The 20145-nt window shown below is 45.9% G+C and overlaps 2 protein-coding genes across 2 annotated transcripts; both read left to right on the forward strand.

The window, feature by feature from the left end:
- Nucleotides 1–136: 136 nt before the first annotated feature.
- On the forward strand, nucleotides 137–4140 carry LOC124647497 (autophagy-related protein 18d-like). The gene is made up of 5 exons (XM_047187435.1): nucleotides 137–248; nucleotides 1031–1850; nucleotides 2044–2302; nucleotides 3229–3352; nucleotides 3776–4140. Exons 2-5 carry the CDS (start codon nucleotides 1083–1085, stop codon nucleotides 3882–3884), a joined length of 1260 nt encoding a protein of 419 aa, XP_047043391.1. The 5' UTR covers nucleotides 137–248; nucleotides 1031–1082; the 3' UTR covers nucleotides 3885–4140.
- Nucleotides 4141–9271: 5131 nt separating this feature from the next.
- On the forward strand, nucleotides 9272–11105 carry LOC124649325 (tryptophan aminotransferase-related protein 1-like). Its single transcript, XM_047188978.1, has 5 exons — nucleotides 9272–9492; nucleotides 9642–9948; nucleotides 10046–10323; nucleotides 10438–10748; nucleotides 10921–11105. The coding sequence occupies exons 1-5, from the start codon at nucleotides 9272–9274 to the stop codon at nucleotides 11103–11105; spliced, it is 1302 nt and encodes a 433-aa protein (XP_047044934.1).
- The last annotated feature ends 9040 nt before the right edge of the window (nucleotides 11106–20145 follow it).

The following is a 20145-nucleotide window of genomic DNA, read 5'->3' on the forward strand; positions in this document are numbered from 1 at the left end:
ATACCAGGCCGCGTGGGCTGATGTTTTGGGCTCGGACTAGCTCGGTACACTCGGTAGTCTACGTCTCGGCGCAACCCGTATCCGGGCGGTAACCCAAGCCCAAACAATACGTGCGCAACCCGGCTCCGGCATCCACCACGAACTGCGTCGTTCGTTGCTTTTTCCTCGTTCGATTTCTTGTTCGTCTCGCGCACCGGCCGGCGTCGCCCTCTCCCCCTCGTTCCGTCGACAGTGGCCGGAGCAGGGAGGTACAGCTCTCTTCCCCTGCCCCCCTTCTTTGTCCCGCCCTCCTCTTCCGTCGTGCTAGCTTGCTTTTGCTCGGGTATTCCTCTCTCGCCCTCGCGGGGGCCTATTTATCTCCCCACTCGGGCGAAGCTTCAGGCGCCGCCGCCGCCGCCCGCCGGGGTTGTTTATCCGATTCGAGTGGATCTAACGTCGGATTGCGCTGGTTAGATTGCGGCGCGGCGGCTGCGTGGTTCAGGTGGGGGACACGGCAAAGCTCGAGCCTTTGCGGCCAGGTGCTGAAATTAGACCCCAGACTGACAATGATACCGACATTTAAAAAAAAAAAAGTGCTGTGTAGTTCAAGCGATTATAGGGAGTCCACCTTGTGCTTAAGTATGTTCACAATTCATAGCAACGCAGCATACTATGCCAACCGTTGTGCTGCGCTTTGCAGTTTTGTCAGTTAGGGATCCTTTCTTTCAATCTTCAGTAATATTTTACTTTCAAATTGCAGTTATAGTAATGAATGCTTCAAAATAACTGTGACATCCACGAACAGCATATTTGTAGTTAGGGTTGCAGCCTTGCAGGCGGTACTCGTATTCCGTCCTGCAAAAGAGAAACTGGAGCAAAAGTTGTTAGGGAATAGATCAGAATTAGAGCAGGTCTAGCCAAAACATCTGTCTGCATACCGCGCCGCTTGCCACCCTATTCGTAGTGTTTTCCTGCTTGTTTTCCTAGTAGAATTCAGTTCGTGCTTGTCACCAATTTTTGAGATGCTGAGCAAACCAAACAACTGCTGCAGGTGTTAAACCGGGCTATTCTGAAGAAGGGCGCCTGCACAGTCTGGTGTCATCATGTCATCACAGGTATCCACATCACAGGGTTTGAACCCCCACGCGACACTCGGGTCATTCCGGACGTCACCATCACAAGCATCATCTTGCCCTGTGACCCAAGCTGGCGCATGCGGCTACGAAGTCGAGGAGGAGGATGTTGAGCTGCTGTCAGTTAGTTGGAACCAGGATCGTAGTTGCTTCAGTGCTGCCACAACCGATGGCTTCAGGATCTTCAGTTGCAAACCATTCAAAGAGACCTTAAGGAGGGTTCAGGGGAACGGAGGGTTTCGAATCATGGAGATGCTGTTCCGTTCCAACGTATTTGGTGTTGTGGGTGAGGGATCCGACAAGCGGTATCCACAGAACATTCTGACGATCTATGATGATCACAAGAGCAATCTCATTGGCGAATTCTCGTTCAGGTCCGACATCCGAGCCATCAAATTGTCGAGGAAATACTTTGTGGTCGTTCTCGAGCACGAGATATCTGTTTACAGTTTTGCGGATCATAAGCTCATCCATCAGATTGAGACCACGTCGAACCCGAATGGACTGTGCTGCCTTTCGTGCCATACAGACAATTCAGTGATGGCCTGCCCTGGAATCAGCCAAGGGCTTGTTCGGGTTGACCATTTTGGGTCGAAGGCTACAAAGCTTATTACAGCTCATCACTCCAACGTTTCATGCATGGCAATGACCGTGGATGGACTCCTTTTGGCAACAGCCAGTGTTAAGGGCACTTTGATCAGAATATTCAACACGGTCGATGGTACTTGTTTGCAAGAGGTGAGGCTATGAAATGATCTCTTATTTATTTCCTTGGTTTCTCTTAATGCTTCATATGTGTAGCATGATAACTTAGCTAATATCATTATATTGAATTCTCTTGAATTTTTTTAATCTCTGTTCTGTTTATAATATTGGTCCTTTATAAGTTTCAGAAATGGACAGTAATGACTTAATTGTCTTCATATTTCAGGTGCGCAGAGGGGTAGATAAAGCTGAGATATATAGCATTGCACTATCACCAAACCTGCAGTGGTTGGCAGTCTCTAGTGACAAAGGAACAATGCATATTTTCAGCTTGAGAGTGGGAGCTGGAGGGGAAGATGCAAGTAATGGGAAATCTGCAATTGGCGGTCGACAAATAGATCGCAGTAACTCATCTGGTTCTGTTGATCCAGTTTTACTAGCAAACACTGGATCCAACGTGAGCTCATCCTTGTCTTTCATGAAAGGTGAGGATACCCTGTTTCTCGTAGCCAAGGCTCTAGTTGATTTGATTTGAATTTTATGCTGTATTAGATTCTCGCTGACATCTAAACCACTTTGAAAATATAATATATTATCACTTTTTCATTGATTATATTCACTGGCCTTTTGTGAACATCTATAAATCTGCACTTGTGTAATTCTGTTATTGTCTCAAGGCTGGGACTATGCATTTGTTTACCTCATAACAAAGTTGTTTTGTTCTTTTGCGCCACTTAGTGTGATTCTAAATTTTAGTTGGTAAAGTAGCACATCTCTTCTCATTTGCTAAGAACTTGATACCATCAAAATGGTGAGGCAGTTGGCAGTGAAACTATTGTTTGAGGTCTAGCTGATTATTATATGTGGTAAGAAATTATATCAGAATGTTACAGGAGAGGCACAGTGATGCCTGTAATATTATTCTTATTCCTTTTTTAATTCTTGGATTGCCGAATTTTTGAACAGTTTCTCGTTTCATTCCAATCAAAATTGAGTCAAGCAGTTTGCCTGTGTCTTAATACGCTGTGCCAGCTGTATGACCCCATTCGTTTGGTCTGGTAATGAAGTCCATAGCCTTCAATATTTAGCAAAGGCCCAATTGTCATGCTGTTTAATGTCCTAGGTTTAGGTGGAGTCAGTTGTGTCCTGGCTTTGTCGTCTTACCTAGCATGGTCTGGCAGGCATCCATTGTGTTTTGGTTGGTATGTTACTGTAGAAATGAATCCATTTTATTTTACTGATACTAATGCAGTGCCTTGAAGTAGGTTCGGAACAACTGCACATCATGTACATAGCCTAAGCCTGCATGATAGCCTGTGAAATTTTTCTTCAACATATAATTCGAGAACATCTGGCTCTCTTCCATCTTATCTTGGCTATTCAACTTCTTATTCATATCAAATTTCTCCAGGGATTTTGCCAAAATATTTCAGTTCAGAATGGTCATTTGCTCAGTTCCGTTTACCAGAAGTCACACGCTATATTACAGCATTTGGAGATCAAGCCACTGTGATGATGATCGGTCTGGATGGCAGGTAATCTGTTCTCTACAAAAATGTTCAACGAAGCACCTCAATAAATTTATCAGTTCCACCAACATTAGCAACCGAATGAGATCTATGTCCCTGCCACTTTTTCTATTAGTTGCATTGCTCATTCCTTGAAAAACAGATAACAAGGAAAAAAACAAGACACTAAAGATATCCAATGGAAGTCATTATTTTTCTTGTTCTCACTCCTTCTTTGGCAATTAGGGTCATAAACACGCGTAGTTAGATATGGGGCAATGTGTCTATTATTCATTGGCTGGTGTGTAAATAATTTGCGCAACAACGTAATTTTCTCCTATAGATATATCCAGGTGACTTATTCTTTGTTGTCTATTTTATTATCTTGCATTTGCATATGATGAGATTATTTTAATTAACCGCTTAGGCCTTTTTGTGTGGCGTGTTCAGTTTCTACAGATGCAGCTTTGACCCCGTAAACGGTGGGGAGATGGTGCTTGATGAATACTTCCGGTTTCTGAAACCCCGCAAGTCCCGTTTGAGGACTCCAAGCAACTGAGCTTAATGGAGATCATGTCATTCTCTGACTACATGTACATATAAGATTTCACCAAGCCTAACATGTATATAAAGTCGTGCTCTCTTTTGCTGCATTCCACATCGCAACAGGTTAAGGATGCGTCAGTATTCAGCGACATGTCGTTCCTTCCAAATTAGTTCCAGGTGTTCCACAGATTGTGGTTTGTTTTATTGTGAAATCTTTCGGTGTCACATTGCTAAGAATGACCAAATCGTTCGGTTTTGGGAACCAACAATCAACCCATTTAGTGCTGCATGTTAGCCGAGCAAGGGTGGGATCCGGACTTGCCAATGCATTCAACTTTGTATGCACTTCAAATGAATTGAATGGTCAGACATTTGATTCATTACAGATTTGTAATCTGTTATTTTCTGAACCTCAGCATTTGCTTCACTAGTGTGGAGACCCAGTGTTAGTTCTGGTGGTATTCCCTGATATTTCCCAAGGTTTTCATCTAAGGGTACAAGCAGCTAAAGTCTCAATTTCTGGTTAAGACTGTACATAGAAGCATCCATTTTGAGTACGCGTCAGTCAGTGCCATAGAGTACCTTACAGGGGGCATATATAGATCAAAAAACCAAAATATATTTGTCTTAGGTGCATGCAGAAATTTTGTCTTTCACTTTCAAGGTAGCTGACCCTGTGACCAAGGGTGCAGTTATCTTAACGATTCTTTGGGGAGTTCTTCATATTTAAGACATGGTAGAGGGTGTTATATTTCTCATCAAGACCTTGATGGCATAATCTGTCTTGCGAGAGATACATAAGTTCTGATCTTAGTGCGGTATAACCCCTCCAACTTCATTTCTCATGTCGGGTGAGAATTAGATATTGTATGATACTCTTCTTCGGCTTCTCCGTGAAAACCATGTACACATGTCTTCAAAGCATATAAGAGTGTGTGTCGACTTGGTTGGAACACAATGAAACGTCTCTACAAGTTTATCGAAATGTGAGTTAAATCAAGGCCGTACTGGAACAAAGTAAGTGAAATCGCTATAAACATTGGTGAATCAAGACAGAACTCTTGTAAGGCTTGTGCTATACTTGATGTAACCTCTATTTATATGCATAATACTATTCGTGAAAATTGGATCAAAATAGACCAAACATATAATATCGAGAGTCATTGCCAGTGTGGATCATTTCATTTATGAAGACTGATTGTGTAGAGTTATCTTAAGACAGATCCTATTGTATGAATTAATTTGTTGTCGACTTTAGATGATATGGGTTGACGTATCACGTATGAGTCAGCGGCTACTAACTTTATGATTGTAGATGTGAGATGTCCTTATCTAATGTAGTAAATTTGCTGCCAAAAGTAGAATATTTCACAAGCCTGTCGTGATACCTATACCAAACACCAATCACCATTTATTGGTTTTACAGTAATTTTGTAATCACAATAAGCACATGATTTATCATAAGATTATTCTTAATTTGGTAGTATTTAATATATAATAAGTACCATAAATATATACTAATAATTATGTGTAGACATCCTGTACTATAAAGTTCGAGACAGTCTCTTGGATTCCCATTAGTCTCAACCAATACGGCAATAAACCAATGTCAAAGTTCTCAAACAGTATCTGCACCATTCAGATGATACTGTCACTTGTGCTTGTGGTTTCTTCAGGTACTTAGAGTCACCTCCACCTTTCATGGGTTATGATATATTATATGAATAATAATTTAGATATTAGGATGCTTTACTTGCTGCATTTTCTTAATATGTTGCCTTCTAGATATTATTTTTGTTCGAAGAAGATGGCAATCTGTGATAATGGAAAAAACAAACACTGAGACCCATCACTTAATTGATTTTGTTCTAAGGAGTTGCTGCCCTCGATATTCATAGATACCTCAGTCTACGTGCTATTTGCAAATGTGCCTAAGAAATTATGTTTATAACGACTTTTGCACACTGCTGAAAATAATTTGATCACCTCCTCTATATCGATGTTTTCAGATGTTTTAGCTAAGGCGTTATTAGCGGTTGATCATGTTGGTGTGCTGGTGTGCTGCCTGATGACTGCGAACACCAAGACCATGCACTAGTAGACTTCACACCGCCAGGGCCATGTGACATTAGACATACGTTGGTGCGAGCCCGGATGCCTCCAGAGGTTTCGAGGATTTGGCAAGTGCATTGACAGGGGATGTTTGTGCACATTCTGCGTCCCTGCTGTTAGCACATCGGCAAAACACAGAGGGGATTACTTTTACTTTTTCCTTTTTTGCGAAAAAACTTCCAAAATTTAGCACGTCGAGAAATGGCGGAAGAAATTGGCAGGACATGACGAGATTTGGCGACAAATGGTGGCGGAAGAAAGTTTGATGAGTCAGGGTTTTAGGGCCCTTACTAGTGATTAAATTAGGGTAAGCATCAACGTAATGCATTGATCATGCCACGTCGGCCTTATCAACGCCTACTGCAACTTATCGGCCGTCAACACCGAAAAGTCTCGTCGGCCAGGCGCACGCCGACATGCTCATGTCGGCATTGTCAATGCCAACTTGTCAGCCGGCGAGACGGCCCGGGCGATCGATCGGCATGTCGGCCACACCTACGCTAATAAGTGCCTGCTTGGCGTCGATGTGTGTGGCCGTATCATTTTTGAAAAACTCCAGAATCGAGTACTATTTGAAAAAACATATTATTTCAAAAAATCCAACACCGAGGATGCCTCGGACCAGCTGCCTTCCTGACCAACACTGAAGTTACTGTTCCAAAAAACACTTAAGTTACGATACTCTTGTTGCGCGTGGTAGCTTGCGTTTGCTTTATACGTAAAAATGGTGGATGTTGATGACATATAGGTGATGAGATGATCGCTTTGTTGGTGATCGTATGATGGTGAAGTGGGAGTCATTCGATTGAGGCGCCGATGGATGATGACGATGACATTTGCTGGCAACCCGACACATGTTTTATTCTCGGCATTTGAGTGCGCCTGGTCATTGGCCATAATTTACTGGCAACCCCAATGGGAATTACAGATCTAGGTGCATAGCATTCAGTGTAGATCGTATTTCTGCGCATAATTTAGCTGTAAACGAATTACATAAAGCTTTAGATTATCATATAAATAATAATTGGAATCCAAAATCGACTCCATACAGCACTTTCAAACGCCTCTGAACCGGACCTGAGGGTCTCCCCTCATCCGACTCTCTGCAGGGGAATCTCCACTCACTACTTTCCGTAATATCCCCCCTTTACCACATCATGGCGTATATAATAAAATAGAGTGAAAGGGTCCACCCCGAAACCAAGGGGGTACTAACTAACAGCTGAGTCCTCTCCGAACCGCAGGAGGTAAAGCAATAACTTACCTAAGAACATAACTTTTGCGTGGTTGAGATTTTGTGAAGACTAGACTACAAACAATATATTTTGGTCTAAGTATCATCATAATTCCAACTAATAATTTCAAAGTAAATTTTAAACTATTAGACGACTAGAGTAGCCTACATTGTGTTGGATATCTATTTTGACTCATATGTGTAGATGCACCTATATTACCCAAAAAAACATATTTCAAAATGTAAAAAAAAAAAAAAAATCTAGGTGTACGTCCAAACATTCTAACATGTTCTATATGTGTGTTGTAGTTTGGTTTTCGTAAAGATTTTCACTAATTATTTTTTCTTCCTAGTTATGATGTGACGAGTCTTTTACTGCTTTGTTTTAAAAAATGGTACGTACTACTAGATATGATAATTTCCTACTCGGTACGAACTCATATCTGTGTTTTCTTATTAGTTATCAAACCTGGTATCACATTTATCAGCGTGGCACCTTTCTAGATTAATCTCATCAAAAAGTTTCTCACTATTTCAACATTTGTCAGCCGCATATCAACAAGAAACAGCAGTGCGAGGTACGTTTTCAAAAGATGAGCTAATGTGCGACATGAAAAAAGGAAAACCACTAGAATTTTCTTTGGACTTCACACATGTACATGCACGCAGCACGTACGTTTTTTTTTTTCAGAAAGATTGCACGGTACCGTAAGATCCTTTTTCCTCTGAGCCAGTTATGTGCTTGTCTCTCCTCTTGTGCTGCCATTATCCCACGCCACGACCCACGTGAAACAATTCCAGAATCGATCGCAAACTGTAACAGGCTAACAGCTGATCTGGCCGCATCAAAGAGTTAACTCTCTACACCGAAAGACTCGCTCGTTCCTGATACCCCAGACTTTACAGGCGGCAAGCGCCTATCCAATCAAGCGATATCGATCCATGCGGACATCCTGTTTTCCAGTCTTTCCGCGCTTCAAACCTCACGCATGTACAAGGTTTTGCTTGCATGCAGGAGAACAACAAGAGGGCCAACCACCTGCTCTCTAGCTTTGACGCTGGTGATTAGAGCACCACTAGATGGGGGAAGAGCAGGGGCACCTTATTCCTTATTCCGATGCGACGCCATCCCTACCACCGATGTGGTGCCCCTAGAAAAACCTAGGTCAACCCTAGTTACTTGCCAAAGTCAAAGCGCCAAGGTCCCCGCTCCCTTATGTCACTAGAACAGCGGAGGGAGGAGGCATGGACCTATGGCCTCGCCGGCGGTGGGAGGGGGCAAAGCAGTGGCAACACTAGAAGAGACGCCTCCCACACGTTAGGGTGTGTTTGGTAGCCCGGGGATACTCAGAAACTCTCTTCCCAACCGAGATTTTGAGGGAATCCGGTGTTTGTTAGGCCGGCTCCTCCCACCTCCACACTGCTGAGCAGGGACCGCGCCACCACCAGCCAAGGAACTTGATTGCTTTTTTATTTTTTATTGAAGGACCCGATTGCTTTTCCTTTTTCTACTTAAGGACCTTTGGGTAAAGAACTGGACCAGCACATCTCACCCTATACAACCCAAACAACATCTAAACTCAGCATCTCTCAACTGATACAGGCTACCAAACAAGCGACAAAATCTCAGTTGAGCATGAATGAGGTCACCATGTATGAGGGGAGATGGTTATTCTGAGTAGTCCGGGCTACCAAACACACCCTTCTCTATGCAAAGAGCAACCCAACAAACCCAGTTCCACTCATCCCTCTCACCCACCACATAAAACGCTTCGCATCCTCCCAAAGCCTCCTCCGGAAACGCTCATGCGTTATTCTGTTTTTTTTGCCACGTTTATTATAGCTGGCTGCAGGTCCTGAAAAAGCAACGTGTTTCACACCTCGCCCCCCGCAATTACTCGCTTAACTACTTGCCTGATTAACCTCGTCATTTTCTGAATCATTTCACGTCTATATCCATCTATATATACTTCCACAAGGGAGTACTAGTACCTCAAATATATCTTGGGACAGTCAGAGAGTATTGGGTTTAAGATCAGATTGCGGCGATCGCGATGGGTAGGGATCATGGGGTGGTGGCGATCGCCGGGCAGATCGGCGTGGTCGCGTCCGTCGCGTTGAACCTCGCCGCGCTCGCGTTCTACCTTCACGGCCGCATCTTCGGTGCCGGTGCCGGCGAGAAGGAGGCCGGCAAGAAGATGAAAAAGGCGGCCGCCGTAGCGCCTTCCTCGGGCAAGCCTCCGGTGGCACCTGACTCGACCATCAACTTTGATCAGTAAGTGGGATCTTGTCCTTATCTCTTGATTAATTCCCGGCCGCAAAAAATCAGTATAAATTCTCCGTGAATCTATGGCCGATTCTGACAATGCTGATGTAAACGCCGGCGATTTTGTTTTCCAAAACGATCTATGTTGTTGTTTACAGCGGCGACCCGACGATGTTCGAGGCGTTCTGGCGCGGGACGATGGGCGAGCACGCGACGTTGGTGATCCCGGGGTGGCAGACGATGAGCTACTTCTCCGACGTCGGCAACCTCTGCTGGTTCCTCGAGCCCGGATTCGAGCGCGAGGTGCGCCGCCTCCACCGCCTCGTCGGCAACGCCGCCGCCGAGGGATACCACGTCCTCGTCGGCACCGGATCCATGCAGCTCTTCCAGGCCGCGCTCTACGCGCTATCGCCACCCGCCGACGCCGGGCCCATAAGCGTCGTCTCTCCCGTCCCCTTCTACTCCGTAAGCATTAATTAATTACTGATCATCGAATCTGTTGGAGAAAATCGATCTGGCTAGATTTACATATTATGATTGAATCTATTGTGCACTCGTGCAGTCGTATCCGGCGGTGACGGACTTCCTCAAGTCCGGGCGGTATCGGTGGGCCGGAGATGCCAACACGTTCGAGGGTGACGAGTACATCGAGCTCGTCTGCTCGCCAAGCAACCCTGACGGCGGGATCCGCGAGGCCGTGCTCAAGTCCAATTCCGGCAAGGTCATCCATGACCTGGCCTACTACTGGCCGCAGTACACTCCCATCACCAACATGCTCGCTCACGACATCATGCTCTTCACCGTCTCCAAGTGCACCGGCCATGCCGGCACCAGAATTGGGTAATCGATCTCGCAACATCCCACGAACCTTCACATCTTTGGTTACGTGGCAATTTTGACTTGTGAACTAATTAGTCCGTTATTTGTTTGGTTCCTTGCATGCATATCATGCAGGTGGGCCCTGGTGAAGGACAGGGAGGTAGCAAAGAAGATGAACATGTTCCTGGAGCTCAACAGCATCGGCGTCTCCAAGGACTCGCAGCTGCGTGCCGCCAAGGTACTCGAGGCGGTCGCCGATGCCTATGAGCGCCAGCCCGCCGATGCTACTGGGGATGCGAGCCTCCTCTTCCATTACGCGCGCCGGCAGATGACATGCCGCTGGCGCGCGCTCCGTGCTGCCGTGGCAGCCTCAGGCATCTTCACCCTGCCCGACGAGGTCGCAGGATTCTGCACCTTCGCCAAGGACACCGTCAGTGCCAATCCTGGTAAGCACATTGCACAATCTAGTAAGATATATTGCCACATTGATTACCAAAATAGATTCTAAATCTAGCAAATTTTGATTAATTGCCTCCCAGCTAAATCTAGTACTGCGCACGTTTTTGATTCTCTGGATCAATTTCCTTGACAATTAATTACTGTTTCTTGATCCCATAGCATTCGCATGGCTGCGCTGTGACAAGGAAGGAGTGGAGGACCTGGAGGTCTTCCTGCGCGAGCACAAGATCATAACCCGCAGCGGGACAAGATTCGGAGCTGACCCGAAGGTGGTCAGGATCAGCATGGTGGACACCGATGAAGCCTTCGGCATATTTGTCGATCGCCTCGCTGCCATGAAATAAGGACGAGAGGAATCATCATATAATACTACTAATATTAAGGGCTTGTGTAGCCTCCCCGCCTGAAAAGAGGGGTTGAGTCGCCTCTCTAGTTTCGAACTGTCGTTAATAATGAATAAGTTTTGGCTGTTACATTGCTGTTCTGAGTTCTGTTGCCTACTGCAATGTTTCTCATGAATGCTGAGCTTGACAGCTTGTGAAGATGTGATGTAGCCAAAAATATATATGAATCTTCTAAACCTTTTGTATTGATGATATAAAGTATAGAGGCACCTTAGGGCTCGATGGATCGACTGTGGACATTTTTCTGTGGATCGTATCCAACACCTTCATGAGCTTCTCAGCATCGTATCTTCTACTATGCCACCTCATGAACATTTTTCTGTGGATCGTAGCCAACACCTTCATGAGCTTCTCAGCATGGTATCTTCATGAGTATATATAAATAGGAGCACCTCACTACAAGAAATTCTCTCAACATGCAGTTATGCCACATCACTTATCTATTTATCTACACATGCATCCCTCCACATCATCAAATATGCCATCTTAGAAAGAAAGAAAAAATCTGCATGCTCTTCCAGCATGGCATAAATTAATTTAATCTTTTATATTACTGAATATAAACGAAGCCTATTGGTCCTTCCGTATGTCTTGCCTTTTGGTGTTTCCATATCAAGAGATCAGCATTGAAGATCCATTACACGCTAGAATCTGACCGATTGGATCGGACGTCTCAACTTCCTCTGCTTGGCGGCCTCTTTGAGCTTGAAGACATGGTCCGGAAAATGGGGGTCCTCGAACCCCGGGGGGTTGCTTCACATACACCTCCTCGTGCAAATGACAATTAAGAAAAGCACTCTTTACGTCCATTTGTTGGAGCTTGAAGCCATGGTGAACGGCAAAGGCCAAAAGGATACGAATGGACTCGAGCCTTGCAACGGGTGCAAAGGTTTCGCCAAAGTCCACGCCTTCAACTTGAGAATAGCCTTGTGCCACCAGTCTTGCTTTGTTGCGGATGACGATGCTGTGTTCATCTTGCTTGTTCTTGAAGACCCATTTGGTACCGATAACGTTGCGGCAATGATCGGGTCGCTTCATGAGAGTCCATACATCATTCCTCTTGAAGTTGTTGAGTTCCTCTTGCATTGCTATCAACCAATCGGGATCTTCAAGTGTGTCGTTGACCTTGAGTGGTTCCACCATAGAGAAAAATGCATGTTGCTCACAAAAGTTTGCTAGTTGCCTCCGGGTAGTGACCTTCCTCTTTAGATCTCCAATGACATTGCGCAAGGAATGAGACTTGAGGCGCAAATGTCTTGTAGTAGAGTCTTCACGGCGAGTATCGGTCATTGGAATAGGTTCTTGTGGGGCCTCTTGATCGTCATCATGGTTTGGGTCCTCGCCTTGACCATCAGTGTTGTTGTAGGGGGCATCATCATCATCATGAGAGCCGGATGACTCGGAGGAATTGGGAAAGGTATTATCCGGAACATTTGTCCCCGAGCCATCCGGTGTAGAATTTGAAGCTTGGCCTTGATCACTTGGTGGTGGTTGTTGTTGTAGATGAGCTTGCGGTTGTTGTTGTTGTTGTTGATGTCGAACTTGAGTTTGTTGTAGAGGTTGACTTGCACTTGTTTGATCAATGGAAGAAGCTTGGCCTTGTGGTGTAGATGGCTCCACTTGGGTGGAACTTGGTCCTTCCCTGGTACTCATGGAAGGTAGCTCTTGAGGTCGGCGAATGCCAACACCCATCCTTCCTACGGCATCCGGGGAATTGCATCTCCTTTCTCACAAGAAGCACTTCGCTCCTCCAAAGATCTATCATCTTCATCGAATGTCACATCACAAGATTCGACAACTCGCCCATTTGACTTGTTGAAGACTCTATAGGCGTGAGAATCCGTTGCATAGCCGACAAAGATTCCTTCTTATGCTCTTGAATCAAACTTGGATAGGCGTGTGTCCTTGACAAGCACATAGCATTTGCATCCGAAGACCTTGAAGTATGAAGCATTGGGCTTGTTACCGGTAAGGATCTCATACGGTGTCTTCTCTAGACCCTTGCGAAAGTAGAGGCGATTAGTAGCATGGCACGCGGTAGAGATAGCCTCCGCCCAAAAGTTATAGTTTGACTTGTACTCCATCATCATTGTTCGAGCGGCTTCAATCAAGGTTCGATTCTTCCTTTCAGCGACCCCATTTTGTTGGGGAGTATATGGCGAGGAGTATTGATGTTAGATTCCTTCTTCGCCTAGGAAGTCATCCAAGGTGTAGTTCTTGAAGTCCGTTCCATTGTCGCTCCTTATTGCGAGGATCGTGGTGTCGTACTTGCGTTGAACTTGGTTGGCAAACTCCATCATGGTCCTTTGAGTCTCACTCTTGTACTTGAAGAGAATACCCAACAATAACGTGAATAGTCATCAACGATGACGAGGCAATATTTCTTACCTCCAAGACTTTCATGAGACGGTGGACCGAAGAGATCAACATGTAGGAGCTCCAAGCACCTTGCGGTAGAGATGGTTGTCTTGGCCTTGTGAGGAGCTCCATGCATTTTTCCTTGTACGCAAGCCCTACAAACACGATCTTTGCAAAAGGAAACATCTTCTTTTAGTCCGAGAATGTGTCCCCCCTTGTGGAGACTTTGCAAAGTCCTCATGTTGACATGGGCTAGTCGGCGATGCCATAACCAACCCTTGTCACCTTTAGCAAATATGCAAAGAGCGGAAGATGTCGTCTTTCCGGAGAAACCAACAACATACAGCCCGCTCTCTACAAAGGCTACACGGAGTGTCTTGCTCCACAAGAGGACCACCATATGTTCATTGAAAAAGGTACAAAGACCCATACGTGCAATTTGATGAACGGAAAGTAGATTGTAACCAAGAGTCTCGACCGGGAGGACATTCACAAGTGAAATGTCGGGTGTTACCACCACCTTGCCGAGACCCAATACCTTTGAGCTTGTGTTGTCGCCATAAAAAACGGTAGAATGAGATGGCTCGAGGTCGACAACAATTTCCTTGCTTCCGGTCATATGACTTGTGGCTCCACTATCAACCACTCATTTAGCACCACCGGAAGCATAGTCCTACAAGGAATCAAGTCTTGGATTTAGGTACCCATTTTTCAATGGGTCCTATCATGTTAGTAACAAGGGGTTTGGGAACCCAAATAGTCCAATCAACATTGTCCTCATGAGGACCAATAAAGCGAGCACGAATATGTCCATAGTAATCAACAAAAATAACATGAGAAGGGTTGTTAGAACCGGCGAAGCCCCTTTTGGTGGAGTCGGAAACTCCACCCCTCCTTGAGTTAGAGTCGCCTCCCTCACGGTTGATCCCCATGTTCTCCTTGTTCTTCTTCTTCTTGGTCCTCCTTCTTCTCTTCCTCTTTGACTTGGTAGCCACTCCTCCTTCATTGCAAGATCCCTCGTTGGCTCCATCTTTAGCTTCAACGACTCCCTCCAAGTATTGGACTTGCATTTGGAGTCTATCAATATTGGCCTTCAAACGATTGACTTCATCTTCATGCTCCGGGTGACTTCATCGAACACTTGGACCTCCTTTGCCTTGTTCACCCGGAAATGCTCCAACAATGCTTCTTCTTGGAGAGAGTTCTTCCTCAAGAGCACGCGCTTGTGCCTCTCTAAGGTGGCAATGTCATCTTCATGATTGCAACAAACATGATCCTTGCTCAAAGGAAAGTACTCCTTCAAGGCATCTTCTTGCATGGAGTTGATCTCCATGAGCTTGGCTTTGCTCCTCTTCAAGGTGGCTATCTCTTCTTCATGATCACAACATGTGACCTTTTCTTTTCTTAGGCGGATCCACTCCATCAAGGACTCATTTGTATGCCATTCAACTCCAAGAGCTTGGCCTTGTGCTTCTCTAGAACTGCAATTTCTTCTTCATGATTGCAACATGGCACCTTCTCTTTGCTCAAGCAATAGTACTCATCCAAAGCTTATTCTTGGAGGGAGTTGACTTCCAAGAGCACTGCATTGTGTCTTCTCAAGGAGCAAACTTGATCTAGGAGCTCATCACAACAAGAGTTCGGGCCTTCATCCTCTTTCTCCTTTGGAGCTTCCTCTTGAGGATGGTCACACATCTCGGAGAGAAGCACATACTTACTCTCCAAGGATTTGAAATCCTTGTTAAGGGTTGCAACTTCCTCGAGTAACAATTCGTGGTCATCCTCAAGAAAAAGCTTCTTCTTCTTGAGCTCACCCACCAAGCCAAGAGCATGATCTCGGTCCTTGGTGAGTTGGGAGATGATGGCGTTGTTGGAGTCTTCAAGGGAAATGACACTTGCTTCAAGAGATATGCGCAAGTTTTGCTCCTTATCATGTGCTTGAGTGAGAGCGGCAATCTCATTTGCCGCCTCCCTCTCAAGCCTCTCCTTCTCCTCTACGAGGTCTTGAGCCGCACCAAGTTGAGCCATGAGGGCCTCAACATGGGTCTTGGTATCCCCTTGCATGTTAGTGAGAAAAGCATCCAAACCACCAATATCACGCTCCGCAGATACCTTTGTCATAAGGCAACGGGAGTTGTTGGCGACGAGGTTCTCATTAGGAGAGTCGAAGAGGGAGGTGGAGGGAGTGGAAATGGCGATGGCGGCCACTCCCTCTTCTTCCTTGTTCGAGCTCTTGTCTTCATGCTCCTCACCTTCATCGGAGGAGTACTCCTCACGGATAATGAAAGCTCTTGGCTTCTTGGTGAAGGAGACCTTGGCGTCACCGGACTTGGGGGAGAACTTGGAGAATCCTTTGGAGAGGGACTTGAACTTGTCCTTGTGGACGAGCCTTCCACCATTATCTTCCCTTCTCTCATAGATACAATCCGCAACAAAATGACTTTTGTCACCGCAATTGTAGCATGTTCTCCCCCTTTGCCCCTCCCTTGGGCTCTTGGAGAAATTCCTTGGAGAATCACGAGGCGAGTATCTTATTGGTCTTGAGCTTCGAGTCTTGTTTCCATCCCAAAAGCTCTTGGCGGCGAGGACCATGTGCTCATGATAGTTGGTCTTGAGATCATCCGGACCCCACTCAATGGGATCCTCATCACTTTCACTAGCTTCATGCTCCTTCATCTTCAAAGCGAGGTTGGGCTTGCAGTTGTTGTGAGCGCGAGCAACAAGATCCTCCGCATTCTTCTTGGAGATGTCCAAAGCGATGACTTCGCTAAGGACTTCATCGGATGTCATAGCACGGAAGGAGGCATTTTGGCGGATGGTCATCAACTTCACTTCCTCATAAGGGAGGAGAGCGTTGTAGAACTTTCGCTTGATCCAATGGTCATCCACAAACATTGCTCCAAGATCTTGCATTTGTACGACAAGAGCGATGAGGCGCCGGTACTTCTCTTCGGGCGATTCTCCCTCATTCATGACGAAGTTTTCAGTCATGTTGTTCACTTCATCGAAACGAGAGCTTTGAATGCTCTCATTTCCGAGGAAGAGCTTGTCGAGTTTATCCCATGCTTCTTTGGCGGTCTTGAGCGAGCGGATATGAGCGCGGTCCTTGGGTGTGACGGCCATGTGAATCATGTTGATGGCGGTGGCGTTGAGTTGGTCATCCACCACTTCTCTTCTTTTCAAGTGCTTCGGGTCTCGTGGTGAATAACCCTCCTCGATGATGCGCCAAAGCTCGGTGGAAGCGCTGCGCACATGAGAACGCATTAAGAATTGCCAATTTTCAAAACTATTGGATTCAAGTAGCGGTGGTGAACCATGAGACAAGATATGTGGCATAGGAATTGGAACATTTATGGTGTAATCACTAGGTGGTGGCACCGCATGATTACCCCCTAAACATTCCGCAACCGGTGGCTCATCCTTCCCTTTTGATGAAGTGCCGGTCTCCCCAAGCCCTTCCTTTTGCGGGTATTTTGTCGATTGAGCGACAAAACCAACAAGAGGAAATGGATTAGCTTTTGGTGGGGGGGGTCCTCGGCACTTGCCTTAGGATCTACGGTGGGGGTTGGTTTTGGAGCAATCATCTCCATCATCATAGCCTTCATTTGGGTTACGATGGATGGCTCTAATTTCTTGAGGTCATCCAACGTAGCCGTTGTGCTATTGACGGTAGATGGTGGCGGTGGTTGCTCACCGGGAAGGGACCCATTCTCAGCCGCCTCTTGTTCAGCCATTTCTTAGGCGGTAAAGCCCGAGCAAGAAACCTTGCTCTCATACCAATTGAATGGATCGTAGCGAACAAGAGGGGGGCGAATGGGCGCTACACAATTTTTATGTCTTTTTCAGTTCTTATGCGATGCGGAAGTAAAGGTGATAGCTTTAGAGGTAGGGGTGTTCCTAGTATGATCCTAGGCTAGTGCAACAAGCAAAGGAACCAAGCAAGATAGTAAATTAGGGAGCGGGACAACCGGGGGGGGGGGGCGGAGACGAGGCGAGGTTTGTTTCCCGCAGTTCCTCCCACAAAAGGGAGTACGTCTGTGTTGAGGAGGTGCTAGCCACGAAGGCTAGACGGCCACACCACGAAGGAAGGCCTCACCCAATTCCTTGAGAAAGCCCCATGAAGGAGCTTCCCCTTCTCCACTAAGTAGCCGGTCAAGGTGGAGGTTCCTTCACAAGGTTGGGGCGAGCTCCACAAACACCGGAGGCTCCCAACACCCTATGGGGCTAGTACAACTCCAAGCTAGCCTCCATAGGAGCACTTCCTCCAAGATCCCACCATAGGAACCCTAAATCCAAGATCCACTAAGGACTAGCTGGTATTGGTGAAATCTCTCTTGGTAGAACTATAGATTGGGCCCTCCTCCACCACTCCACAAAGTTTGGGCAAGATTGGTTGGGTAGGTGGGGAGATCCTCAAGGTTTAAGCTCAGCAACAATGGAGGAGAGATAAGGAGAAGAGATAAAATCGAGCTGGGGAAGAAGGGGCCCTTTTATAGGTCCCTCCAAATCCAACCGTTATGTGCAGATCCCGCACAATCGGTACTACCGCTTGGGAGAGCGGTAGTACCGCTCTGGGTTTGAAACCCCCCACAGATTCGCCACGTGGGACCAAAGTAGTAGTACCCCGGACTCCACGCGGTACCTCAGCGGTACCAACGCGGTAGTGCGGTAACTTGTGTTATGGTACCTAAGCGGTACCAAGGCGGTACTACCGCTCGCAAGCGGTACTTCCGCTCATGGTACCGTAGAGGTATCGTAACACACTCCGCGGGACTTTTCAGCTCATAACACCCAGAGCGGTACCTCAGGGCGGTACCAGTAGGGTAGCGGTACTACCGCTCCTGGTACCGGTAGTACCGGTCAGGCAGAAACTGCAGTTTTGTCTTTCCCTCTCCAACCATGTCACCTCGCGACACACACACAAAACCAGAAAACCTATAAGCTACGCTTCAGTCTTCCGATCATGAAGTGTTCAGCGAGGGCACCGTGCACCTGCAAATCTATCAAAGACAATCTATGCACACGGTTAAATTCATTCAAGTGTTGTTATCAAACACATAAAACACGAGATATAGACCTTGCTCTTTCACCGACTCCCTCCGTCCACCGGACCGGAGAGATGGGTACACAAAGCGCCTCCATGGTCCACGGCAGGAAACCAAAGCGTACACGCGCCCACTCCCAAGAAGGTTGATAAACACTTTTATATGGCCGCTTTCGTTATGCATGTGATTCGAAAAGTATTTTTTTGCTTACTTGCACTGCCATCTCATTAGTATTTTTTTTGTAATGCATACTAGATATTATTGCACTATAGAATGAATTAAACAAGGGATGGAAACGGGCGATATGTAGCAGATTTGCAAGCCGTATGGACACAAACATGTGTAAAGCTATTGCCTCTAGTGCAAACCCTAACAAAATAGGAGAAGGGCCCTTTCCCCTCCCCAAAGATAAAGAACAATGTTATGATTCACAATTTGATCCTATTGAGCCTCTTGGAGAGCTGACTAAGGAAGATGCCTTGCCTGACCATTCTCCTCAACCCCACCAGGTGATTTCTGTGTTTTTACTTTGAGATATCTTGTGCAACTTCCATGTGGTGTATACTTGTATCCTGAATCCCACCAAACATGTTCACGTGCCACCTCCAGGTCTCCTTAACGCATCATATATATGTTTCAACATGCACGTCATCCTTTATTGTTCTTCGTTCTATTCCATTTGCATATCATCATATATGGGACTTCTATAGACTGATATATCGTTTATGTGTGCTAGGAATCTGCAGCTTCAAGTAAGAATTTCGTAGAAATCACCAATGAGAGGAAGACCATTCAACAGGCACCTGAATCGGTGATAGAACAACTGCAACTAAACAAGAAATCTGCTTCTGCTACTAGACAGTGTCAGCTGCCACTACTTGAAGAAAATGACGAAAATGCTAAGAGTACTGAAATAAAAAATGTGGTAAACACCCCAAGCGGTTGAATCAGCCACCTGTTACCAATCCAGTCAACCAGCGACAATCGGCAGCAGAACCAGTTTCCACATCAACTTCTCAGCCATAATTGGTAGCAGAACCAGTTTCCCCAGCAACTTCTCAACCACAATTGGCAGCAGAACCAATTTCCACAGCAACTTCTCAACCACAATTGGCAGCAGAACCAGTTTCCACAGCAACTTCTCATCCACCATTTGGACCAGCAGTAGTTGTGGTAGGAAATACTGCCCAAGGACACAATGTACAAGTCCCAGCTGACACAACCACAACTGGCCAAACACTGCTAGCACAACATCAAAAAATTGTTGATGATCTCCCACTGACCCTCGATAGTCCTGCCAGAGACAACTCCCCTGAGGATGAGCCCCACGCCGAAGAAGGTACATTTTCCAATGCTTATAGTTTCATTCTCCGTTATAAAGTTATATAATTTATAGATATATACATATATCTACCTCGATAGCTTGATGTAATGCTTAACTTTGTAGTTGCACCACGATCAAGAAAAACGAGGGGCCCAATAGTAGGGAAAGTGCTCGTAGCTAAGCTTGCTGGGATGGAATCAAGATTTCACCTTTCATCTATCATAGGTGGCAAAAGGCCACTGGACCCAGGAGA

This window comes from Lolium rigidum, chromosome 4 (genome assembly GCF_022539505.1).
Source record: "Lolium rigidum isolate FL_2022 chromosome 4, APGP_CSIRO_Lrig_0.1, whole genome shotgun sequence".
In the NCBI taxonomy this organism is placed as follows: Eukaryota; Viridiplantae; Streptophyta; class Magnoliopsida; order Poales; family Poaceae; genus Lolium; species Lolium rigidum.